Genomic DNA, 12,057 nt, shown 5'->3' with positions numbered 1-12,057 from the left:
CCTCTTCCTACAGTTTTTGGATAATAATACTAAATTATTGTATGTATAGTATCACTATACAATGTTAAATTATTACTGTTAATTCTAGTTAAGGTTCTATGCAATCTTAGTGACAAGGTAATTTAAATTTGTATTCCATGTGAATTGGATTATTTAAATTTACATCTGAGATTAATGATTATCCCTTTAATATTCCTTCATGTTTAACAGGTTTACAGAAAGCAACCTCTCTTTATGTTAAGCCGGTAGCTCACCAGATGTTTTTAAATATAAGCTGCTAGCAGCTTGTAAGTTCTAATAGCCTGTGGGAGTTGTAGTTCAGCAATAATGAGAAGTCCAAAAGCCTTTTTATTTTGTTGTGAGGTTATGTGCTAGATCAAACATAATTCAATTTCCTTACATAATTTAGCATAGAACAGCCTTGGCAATCTGACATTTGATAGTATCAGCAACACAAGCTGTGATGGTCCCAGTCAAATATCTCAAAGATGCTTTCCCAAAAGGTAAATGGACTTCCTTGGGTTTTTTTTCCTTGAAAACTTCTTTTCCTTGTACTAAAGAAGTATAAGGCATCATACAGCATTCACGCAAAAAGAATCCACATAGTTTAGGTTTCTAGTGAAAACCAAGAAAGTCCAGTTGCCTTTTGGAAACATACCTTTGGGACATCCATAACCTGGATGATTGAGAACCTGCAAAGATGTTGTCACAATGAAATGATTTCTCCTTACTGAACAGAAAATTTGGAAGGTGGGAAGCAGGAATGATATGTGAGTCTTGGGCAGTGGTATATTGGCTTATGGGAGTCAATTGTTGATTTTTTTTAGAAACTTTGTGAGCCAGTTGAAAGCAGAGCTCAGCCCTGATGCCTAGTGAGGACACTGTTAGCTGATAAATATTTAACATCTGGCAGCAACAATGGAGCCAGATGTTAAATATTTATCAGCACATTATTGGCCTTGGGTCCACATAGGAGCCCTAAGTAGAAACTTTGCAAGATAGAGGCCTCTAGGTAACCAAGTTCTGACAGCAAGTTCCACAGTCAGTGGAAGGCCCCTATCCAGCCCTTTCTTTTAGCATTGTTCTTGCTCACTTTGTGTTTGTACAAAGCATACCTCAGTCATGCCCTTTTTGTATTAACAGAAGCCATTACAGCATTTTCCAGGTGTGATCATACTGTCTCTCTCCATGACCTGGGTTTGGCCATGAAAAGTAAGAATAAGGATGAGACCAGTGATACAGACAGTGGCATCATAATCCAGTCCGGTAAGTGACTAATGGGGAAGTTTCTTCTTGGAAAAATGCAGACATCTTCCTGGATGCTTTCTAGTGTCAACAAGTTTAAGCAACAATATATACTCTGCTGGGGTCTTTCTTCTGTGGCTTGCTGTAGACTGAGGTTTTCTTAGGCTAGACTCTATTGATGTTGCTAACACTCATTTGTTGCAGTTGACACAAAATACAGCTGTGCACAGAATTCCACACCTTATTAGTCATGGCTGGCCCAGCAGTCAGAGTTTATCACTGTAGCTTTATCTCAGATGGGTTATGATGTTGCGCAAGATATAGTCTTTACATTGAAGTGATGAAGGGCAATCTTGCAAAATAAGAATTGATCTTGGACAGGAACCAGAGCCAGGAGCTGTGACAACAACAGTTGTATCAGATTTGAGGAATGATAGGGCAGGGTGGAGCCTTCTCTTTGGCCTGATGCTTGCCACTCATCTTACAGTATAACTTATTACCACTGCAAAGCTTTTCAGTTGCCCTGAAATACAGGCCAGCTGTTATATTGAAGAATTAATCCTTTCTTTTTCTGACCAAGCAGACTCTTGAGAAGCTATTTTATTAGAAACCTAAGCATGAAATATGTGGCATTCTTTTTGCATGAATGTTGTGTGGTGCCTTGTATTTCTTTAGTTATTTCTAAACTTGTTGAACTGCTAAAAAGCTCTCAGCCACATACTTTTGTAGCAAAAAATAATAATAATCTAACCACACATCAGCTACAGCAACACATATACAATTAAATGCTTCCTTGTATAGGAAAGTGGTACGTATCCAGTGCTGTGTGCTGATTCATAGTTAATTTTAATCACAGTTTATTGAATAAATTACAGGAGCTGAGTGTACATATGCCACTAAATCAAAACAAAGCAGGCTGTTTTACATTCTGGCAAGATTCAAGATTCAAGCCTTTGATGTAACTCTGTTTTACAGTCTTTCTCCATACAGGCAATATATGTATAAGAACTTACAGAGAGTCAGGCCCACTAATTCTTCTTTTTCTCAGGATGGTTTACTCACTCTCACAAATTACCATAGCAACTTTAATAACACAAGGTAGATGATGTGGATTATTCCAATGAAGATGTAGTCTAATTGCCAACAAGACATCTTCTGTTGTGGTCTGGATTTTTCTTTTAGCTTCTTGGATAAAGGCAATAATAAGAAGTACAAGCATAATGAAGAAGTATTTTCTTTATTTGGAAACTCTTGAGACTGCAAAAAGCTCAGTTGTGGCACACCTAGCTGGATTTTTTATTTTGGAAAGAAAAGCTAGTTCCACGTGCACTTGGAAAATTGATTTTGAAATAAATAAATTAGGGAAGTCATCATACAACCTCTGCTTCCTCAGCAAATTCCTTTGGGTCCCAGGAGCTTATCACCATATACCCTTCGCACATCTGAATAAGAACTGCTCTTTCTTCAGTGCCACCAAATTTAGAGCATGCTGACAGAATCCTACCCAGCCCTATGTTATGAATCATGTATATGGAACAGATTGTCAGTGCCCTGTTTGATTAAAACCTGTATAGGCTGGTATCATACGCTTGAAAGGAGTCAGAGAGCTGACCTTTGATCCCATGGAAGAAATTCTGTGTAGAATCCTATTAAGTGACAGCCGTGATATTTTTTTAAGGCTTTAAAAATCAATGCCTGGTATTTCTTCCTCAATCCATGGGCAGAGCAATAAATAAATGTGCTTTCTTTGCTAATAACATAACATTTAGGGATATTGGCCTTAGGCCTTGTCTTTATCTTGTCTGTAACAACCTTGACCTGCCTACTGTCTATGAAGTGGAGCTACTCAATCCTTGCTGTTGGACACTTTCCATGCCTTGTCTGATGAGGTTCAGAAAAGCTCTTTTGATGTTAAACACAATTTTGTGATAACAATTGTATTGGTCTTTGAAGATGCATTTACAATCCCTGTCTCTGCTTAAAGAAGCTGCCAAAGGCCAACTCTGTCTGACTGATCAAATATTATCAAAATCCATCCCATCCGAGCTTTCTTTTCTGACAAATCAATCTGTACTTTTTATTATTATTATTATTCTTTCAGGACCTGATAGCCCCATGGCTGCAATGAAGGATTTGACACAAGCCATGAGGAAGCAGCAAAAGGCCCTTGAGGAACGCCTGGAAGCCTGTTTGCAGGAACTACGAAGATTGTGTTTGCGTGAAGCAGTAAGGAGCCAAAAGAGTTGTAGAATTGTTAACCATATTAGGGATTTGTAAGGTGCAGTACTGCAGGAAAAAAAAACCATATCTGGAAGGTTTGGGATTCCACTGTCCAAAGAAATGAGAAGGGCTTTCTATAGAGATTGAGTGATACCTAGTCTAAGCGTGAAGATAGTGAAAGAGTAAAATGGATCTCACGAACACTTGGTCTGTGATAGAAGCTCATGCATCATTTAAGAAGTAGCTTGGTAAAACAACTCAAGTCTTTTAATTAAATCTACAATTAAGAGTCTCCCTTCAAGTTTCTTAATAAACCTGATTAAGTGCAGCAGCTAGTCAATATGTGAATATGAAAATTTCTACCAAATAAAATCCATCCCATCAAGCCATTGTTATCTTCTGTGACAATGTGTAAACATAACTACAGAAAGTTACTAAGTTAATATCAAACTTGTTTCCCTATTGGGAATCTCCTCCAGAACATTCTATTATCTCTAGAATCTGGTTCTTCCCTTGGATCAGTTCATTGACTGTCTTCCTGTTTCTTTGTTTGACTGATCACCAACTTATAAAAAGCCCCTTAAAAATAATTAGTTTAGAAATTATCTTGCAATGAATTCAGTCCTGGGTATTTTCCCAAGCATTCAATTTTTGGTCGTTCTCTCTGCCTGAAATTAACTGAAGGCTATTTAGAAAATAAGAAAAAGCCAAAAGCTAACTGCATACCAAGCCCATTAAAATTAACGTGAACTTATTTATCTCCTTTTATTGACATTTTCAGGCTCGTTACTGAATGCAAATTCAAAAAAAGTTATATAAAATGTACTATGGTGCTGTGCTAAATAAATAGATTAGATATTGCCTGTTCCCCTTTGGCAATCCGCTTTAGCAGCAATCTTGGTTAAATTGCTACTTCAGGCAGCAGAGTAAATAGCATTCTATTTCCAGGTCAAGGTATGCAGTGCCCAAAGCCTATTAAATTGTTGTGGCACCGGAAGCAGAAAAAAACAACACAAAAATATATTTCCCCTCCTATCTGGCAGGAGAAATATATTAATAAATCAGTTAATAACAAATATGCTGCTCTTTCGTGATACTCAGTTCAGCTGCTTTATATTGCCTAACTTTAAGGCCCTCCTTGACTTGTGCTACTTCTACATTTTTTTTTGGGCAGGAATTGACAGGAATGCTGTCTTCAGAATATCCTCTGAAAGCAGGAGAGAAGCCCCCAAAGGTCCGCCGTCGAATTGGTGCTGCTTTCAAACTGGACCAAAAGGCTATTCTTTCAGGAGCAGTAAGGCACCTTGCTTACAACTTTTTGGGGTTTAGAGAACGTGGATGAGCACAAACATTTGAGTGACCCAGAAGGTTGTGTTGGCTGAATCAGCATGTAAATATAAATGGATTCCAGGAGGGGGAAAAACAACAAGTGAATTGCAATTCAGCCATGGACACAATTAGTTTGATAAGGAAAGAGGTTCTGGGAATCCCTGCTTGATATTCTGGCCTCCAAAGGTCCCTGAACAGGATTACCAGATCAGCATCTACTTTTGCTTGCTCTTGTAGTTAATAGCAGTAGTCGTGGGAACTTCTGCTGCTAAGGCTGTTTGGAATAGGGTGGAAGAAGGAGTAGCTTTGCAATGCTGGTGATCTTGGCTGAGTACAAGTCTGGCATCTCTATTTTCTTAACCCTGCTCTGCAGGGCTTTTTTTGTCATAGAACTCTCAGAACGGAGTTCCGGCACCTTTTTTGGATGGAACCTTGTAGGATAGGCAAGGCGGGTTGTATGACATGTGTGAGTTCCGGCACCTTTTTCTTTTACAAAAAAAGCACTGCTGCTCTGTAAGGACCTCTTGTTACTTCTTAATCTTTATTGGGCCATCTCAGCAAAGATCAGGCCAATGTTCTGAAACTGAAACATTTCTATAGGGTCAGACATAAAGCAAGAAAAAGTACTTCAATTATATAAAAGTAGCATTGAGGCTGAGAAAAGACGTTTCTTCCTCCTAGTTAGCTGCTTTGTACACCTGGATCATTTTGTACCTGCTATTCTTTTCATAGACTTTGGTGCTTCAGTGTAGAAGGATCCCAACACAGCCAGTCAAAATCCAATATACAGCATTTCCAACTTTTCGGCTCCAGTAGGAGTAAGTTGATGAATAAAAAAAGACAGGAATAACTTCAGATTCCAAGTGAAAGATACCTAGCAGCCAACTTTTATAGAGGCATGGTTTCTTTTATGCATAAAGCTCAGTCTCCCTTTGAAACCTAGTTCAACCAATCCAGGAAACCTTTTTTCTCTGTGGAAAAAGTTTGCATGGGATTTTTTTTTACAAATTGTGGATTCCCAGTTTTAAAAAAGTGTCTGAAAGTGATTCTCAGTAGAAAGTGAATGGTAGATAAATCATCCCAAAGGGATCTGGGAGCCTCAGGTTTCCTTCTTATCAAACATGTGGGATGCAGTGTCTCTTTTGCAAATAGTGTCTCTCCTGCCTGTGTCCTACGTTCAGTTTTATTAATCTAAGTAAGGATGGCATGTGGTGTGCTGTTTGTTCTCTCTATAAGTTCCCCTCAATGGGAGACAGAGAGTGTGGTGCTAAATAAAATTGTTCTTTTGGAAGCCCATTGCTTCTCTTGTGTCTCACATGCAGAGTCACAGACATGCACTTGTACATTCACACACTATTCCAAGCTTTTTCCCTCTTAACCTCCAGCTCAATAAAATATTGCATACTACTTTGTGTTTCCTCCTCAACTATTAGGAACCTGTTATACTGGAAGCAGAACATATCTGCTTAGTCTGTAAATAGTTTTAACTCATCCGGTTTGCTAGTTCAGCAGGAGGCTGGGAATTTTGCCTTAGACATCAGTCCAGTAGAATAGACAAAAGAGCACACCCTTTTAACTGTAGATTACTTAAATCCAAAAATAATCACCACCTAAATCTTTAAATTGGATTAGCATCCCTACACTGCTTGTAAGCATGCCTTGAAAGAATTGAAAATCATTCTTTGTGATTGGTCTTTAATTATTCTAGCTAAAAAGGTGACAGGAGGATTAGATTTAGTGAGGGATCTGTCTGGTACCTTTTATGCAATATGGTCTTGGCCCATCATTTTCCATAACTCTAGCAACATGATAGTACCATCGCCTGCTTTTTATGCCAAACATGACCTTTCCCTGTTTGTTTTTCCTTGTTTATTGAATGTTCAATATAAAAAGAAAATAATTGTTAGGAAAATTGATTTGAGACATAGTGTATTTTGCACACTAAGTCTTAGCATAATTACTTGAATCATAAAAATCTTTCAAGGGCAATAAGCCCTGAGGTTCTAGTTGGATTCTGAAGGGAGGTGCTATTTACAGAAGAATTAACTTCAGCCCAAATCCAATTAATTACCTTTTTTATACACTCCTATGCCCAAAGGAGTTTCATATTGTTGTCTCCATCAACCTGTAGATTTTCTCACACTAAATGCTCACTGCATATTTATACACTTGTGCGTACATGCACTTATGTGCACATATGCGTATGGTACATACACGGGAATTCTGGAATCTTTTCTGCAACTGAAGACAGGAAAGATTCTATTTTTCAGCAGGCTACAGTTGCCTAGCAGATCCAACATGGATCTAACTGGGAGTTATTTTATTAGTTTGTGAGCCATTTGGATTGTTATTACTTACATTCCACAGATTTTTATAACATGTTGCCTGGAACATGTCATAAACATCATTCATCTAGCAAATCTAACATACAATCCTTTTGTGCCAGAGACTTTTTTTCTATATGGAACAATACATTATGCTTTAGAACAGGGTTTCTCAACACTGGCAATTTTCAGATGTGTGACTTCAACTCCCAGAATTTCCAAGGTAGCATGCTGAACATGCTCATTTGAAAGTTGTTAAAACATTGATTTCCTTTCTTTTCCCCTTTTTATTTGTTTTCCTCATCCCAGACAAAAGCATCTAGCCTGAAATAGTCATTGAAACAACTGTTATTTCTCTCACACAGCAAAGATTTCCTTGCATGACCAGTGTCAGACCTAATTCAGACCAATTTTTGTTGCACGAGCTTCACAAAACATGGCTGACATTGGCTTCTATGGAAACCCCCAGATCAGCTTACAATGACTAAGTGTATCACTAGAAAGCATTCAAAACATAACTAGGTAAAAAGGATGTATCGTATTTAATTATCAAGATGTCCACAAAAGGAGTCTTCGGAGCAGAGAATGGGATGATGATGTCAGATCTGTGCTGACTTCTTCAAGGAGTGACTCTTAAGTTCTGACACTATATATCCCCCTCTATTCTCTTTAAAAGGCCAGTCACACCACCCTTGCTAAGAACCACTCAGAAGAGGCAGATTTTGGAATATATTCTCCCTTCCTTTTCTCCAGGATCCGCTGAGCACATTAGAGAGAGATCTGGCTCTGCAGCTGCAGATTGCTGAAGCTGCTCGATGTCTTTCCAAAGAGGAAAATCTTGCCAAGCAGGTTCGAAAACGCCGGAAAAGTGCTGTTTTGAAAGAGGAAAAGAAACTGAAGGAGTTGGAGCAAGCGCTCAGTGAATATCGCCTGGCATCCAAACAGTCAACCCTGCTGAAGACCATTGCCCCAGCCTTAGAAGGTAAGCGGAGTCAATCTGCAGCATGGTTATCTAATTCAGTACAATCTCTGAAATTCATTTTTGTAATTCCTGCAGCCCCATCCAGCTGCACCGCTGAATTTTTAATTCCTGCCATTTTGAAGCATGAAGTATATAAAAGCCAGGCATAAGCTTAGCACAGTCCTCAAGGAAGTAAAACAACTGTAACCCCTGCAGCCAAATCCATCCCTGGCCCTGGTGTGTTAGAGTTGTGGTCATTTTGCATTGTTTTTCCTAGGGGCCACCCTTCTGTAATTTATACAAATGCTAGATTGAATGACTTTGAAATACTTTTTAGACGGCTTGGAAAGCAAAGCTGTAAGTACATATTTTGGCAAGCAGGCCTGTTTGTCTGTGAAAAGAAGGCCTGAAAAGTTAAAGATGTGATGATGATGATGATGATGATGATAATAATAATAATAATAATAATAATAATAATAATAATAATAATAATATAATAATAATAATAATAATAATAATAATAATATAATAATAATAATAATAATAATAATAATAATAATAATAATAATACACTCTACCAAGGTCAGGCTAATCAGTTTATTCTGTATAGCCACTACAGAGAATAAAATTAAAGCCCGTTTTGACTGAAGACCTAAAAACCAGAAGGGTAGAGGCAGACACAAGTCTCACAAAACTTTAAGGACTAATAGTTTTTCTTAAAATAGATTTGTTTCTCTTTAGGCTGCCACAAGATTCTTTGTTATTATGAGGAAGTAGATTTTGAAATTAGAAAGATTGTCAGGAAATGAGACAGAGGTTAGGATTAAGTACTTGTCCCTGTAAATCATAAGAAACAGGTTAAATGAACTTTTGACAGGCGGGGTTTGGGTGGAATTCATCCCAGTTCAAAGCAGGAAGCTGACCTTTTATGGCTTCTTCCTGCTGTGATAAGATACCAAGGGAAATTTTCTGTAAGTGGTTGCCAAAGAGAACTCAAGGAAAAAAACACAAAACAGGGAGAGGCAGCTGGAGGAGGAAGCATGTAGAAGCCTGCTGTGAATGATTGACGCAAAGCTCTGTGGTATCAGATTTAACCCTTAATCAGTCACCTAGCTTAGCTTCCCAGGCTGCCCTCTCTAGCTGTGCTGGGACTACAGAATTCCCAGAAAGATGGCTAACAGGCACATTCCCTAGGAATTCTGAAAACTGTAGTGGAAACATGCCTGCAAGGCCCTGGGTAGTAGAAGGTTCACTGGTTCTTTTTTAGCCCCTGTCACTTACTTGACAGTGAGAACAATTGATCAGTGGAACAGCTTGCCTTCAGAATTTGTTCCATCACTGCAGGTTTTCAAGAAGAGATTGGACAAGCCATTTGTCTAAAGTGGTATAGGGTTTCCTACTTGAACAGACAGTTGGACTAGATAGAAGACCACCAAGGTCCCTTCCAACTCTTTTATTCTGTTATTTTTACAAAAAAAAAAGAGTGCAATCCTGTGAACACTGAAATGAGAAGTAAGCTGTACTGAACTCAGTCAGACTTACTTGCACATAGAATGAACATGCTTTGGACTTCGGTATTAGGCTCAATCCTTGCTAATTCCTTTCTTCCCTCCCAGTAGTTGGCTTTAGTATGTACTAATTCAGCTATACTACTATGAAAATAGCTATATTGAAAAAGACTTCACTGGATGGCTTCTTATATACCCACTTCATTGCTTTTTGCCCAAGAATCCCATATGGTAAATATTTGCAGATGAGAGCTTAGTGTTTTCATTTATATCTTGTACTATTTGTTTAGGGTATTTGGAACATAAAAAGGCAGCTTATTTTAAACAAGAACACTGAATACTGTCTATGCAGCTATTAGACACTCTCAGGGTTTCTAACGGGGGGGGGTGTCTTTCCCAGCAGTATCTAGAGTTAATCAGGTTTGAACCTATACACAAAAGGACTCTTTGTTTAATAGAAGGACAATACTTTGTGTAGATTGTGCAGAGATCTTGTTGACTGAATGAGATCATCTCTTCAGAGTCCATCTTGGCTGGACCATAAAAGGAAATTACTGGTTATTAGCATCTACCTGTTGTTTCAGAGTGAACCCTATGTAAGCTCTTTGAAATGAATCATCTTAAGGACATTTCTCTCTGAACTGGATTATTGCCCTCAGGTCTCATCCACACAGCATCTAAAGAGTAAAAGGAATTTTGAGCTATTAATTCCTAATTCGATATTTTGACTGTATGGAAAAAATGCTGCCTGAAATGCAAATCCAAATCCTTTAGATTAATATTAATTTGCTGTACCATGAACTGTTTCTTTGAGGAAGCTAGGTTAGTGTACATGAATACTTCGCCTTGAATGATGTGGTTTGGGTTATTGGAGTTATCCCAGTACTAATAAGATAGAAGCTTTTGTTGTCCCTTCTGTGGGTCTGCGAGGGATTTATGACTGCATATTTCTAATGAGTGTCAGTGTTCCTGATAGTTGCTTGGAAATCTATAGCTCAAAGGAAGCCTAATTTTTGATGTTTTCTCTGATGCCATGAGTAGCTCAAAAAGCACTGCTGAAATTGACAGAATCTTTAAGAAAAAAAATACCAAAGAGACTTCTCACTTTTAATTACGTAGTGGGGGTGTTTATGCTCAGTGGCGTCAGAATGTTGGCTGGGGGAGAAACATAGGAAGAGTGAATGAAATCCAATATCTAGAGTCCTGAATAGCAAAATGCTTTCCAGATCCCATTTACAGCAACTTTCCCCATTTCATCTTAAGGGTTCGGTGCCTCTGACGAACGTTCCTTCCTGGATGCGCCTGTGAGAGAAGAAGGCAAGTTAATTAAGTATGATCGTAATGGCTTTACTTGGGATGTTCTTCCCTTTGCATGCAGACTTGAAGTTGTTCTTAGGGCCTTCTTTTTCATGATAAGAATGGCCTTGAAAATGCAGCTTCTTTCATAATACATTTCAAGTTGATTGTGTACTGATTTTCTATGCTTTGGTATCTTTGAACACATTTTGTGACACCATTTTTTCATGGTAATGTAATAACATTCATACCTATGCTTCGCTATTTTACATAAATATACTTCCCCCCCCGCCCCCCAGTCAAATAGTGGTTCAGAAGGAAGGCTGTTTCCATAGCTCATCACACATACACAAAAAGACAATCTTTTTTTCCTCTGGGATGGTGAAGTTGCGTTTTTAAAAATAATAATTTTTCATCCTAGAGTTATGATGCCCAGGGAGGGAGGGGTTTTTTCAAGAATAGAAGTTTTGCCTTGCAGGGGGTAGTAAATAAACATTCAGATAGCTATTTTAGTCACGTTTTTAAAAATGCACAGCAAATAATCCCTCAGAACATTCTGAAGGTCACAACTTAAGGTCTGAGAAGCTACCAGAAATCTGTACTTTCATTAAATTTAATATTTGTTTTTGGCTTAGATATTCAACAAATAATGGCTTATTTAATAAGTTATGTTTCAGCAGTTTAAGTGCCCATCTCAGTCATAGAGTAACCACATTCCTCCTTTACCATAGTCTCCATGCACTCCATATTTTGCTGCTGTTGTTTTTATTTAATGACTTAATATTCAACTAAAGAGATTAGCCTGCAACATTGTACCAAGCTTGAAGGCAAGGAAGGATGTTTATTGTGGTTCTCAGTGAAATGGTCCAAGTGTGCCAAATTTAATGTCCTCCTTTGATTTAATTAAGGGCTAGTAAGGGAGTGTAGAGGGACGCGGTGGCTCAGTGGGTTAGGACGCTGAGCTTGTCGATCAGAAGGTCGGCAGTTTGGCGGGTCGAATCCCGAGTGCCGTGTAACAGAGTGAGCGCCTGTTACTCGTCCCAGCTTCTGCCAACCTAGCAGTTCGAAAGCACGTAAAAATGCAAGTAGAAAAATAGGGACCACTTACAGTGGGAAGGTAACAGCGTTCCGTGCGCCTTTAGCGTCTAGTCATGCCGGCCACATGACCACGGAG

General features: G+C 38.5%; 1 protein-coding gene across 4 annotated transcripts in view; it reads left to right on the top strand.

Moving 5' to 3' along the window:
* The window catches only part of INAVA (innate immunity activator), a 45,393-nt gene that overhangs the window by 23,079 nt on the left and 10,257 nt on the right, over nt 1–12,057 (top strand). For all 4 annotated transcript variants that reach the window (XM_081322185.1, XM_081322184.1, XM_081322186.1 and 1 more), the window contains 5 exons: nt 1,144–1,266; nt 3,347–3,471; nt 4,640–4,759; nt 7,872–8,100; nt 10,851–10,904. In XM_081322185.1, the coding sequence (XP_081178311.1) occupies nt 1,206–1,266; nt 3,347–3,471; nt 4,640–4,759; nt 7,872–8,100; nt 10,851–10,904 (589 nt within the window). In that variant the 5' untranslated portion in view covers nt 1,144–1,205. The remainder of the gene's footprint in view (nt 1–1,143; nt 1,267–3,346; nt 3,472–4,639; nt 4,760–7,871; nt 8,101–10,850; nt 10,905–12,057) is intronic.

This window comes from Vipera berus (genome assembly GCF_964194415.1).
Source record: "Vipera berus genome assembly, chromosome: 3".
Lineage (NCBI taxonomy): Eukaryota > Metazoa > Chordata > Lepidosauria > Squamata > Viperidae > Vipera > Vipera berus.
The sequence above is the reverse complement of the archived record's forward strand: the minus strand, read 5'-3'. Positions and strand labels throughout refer to the sequence as shown.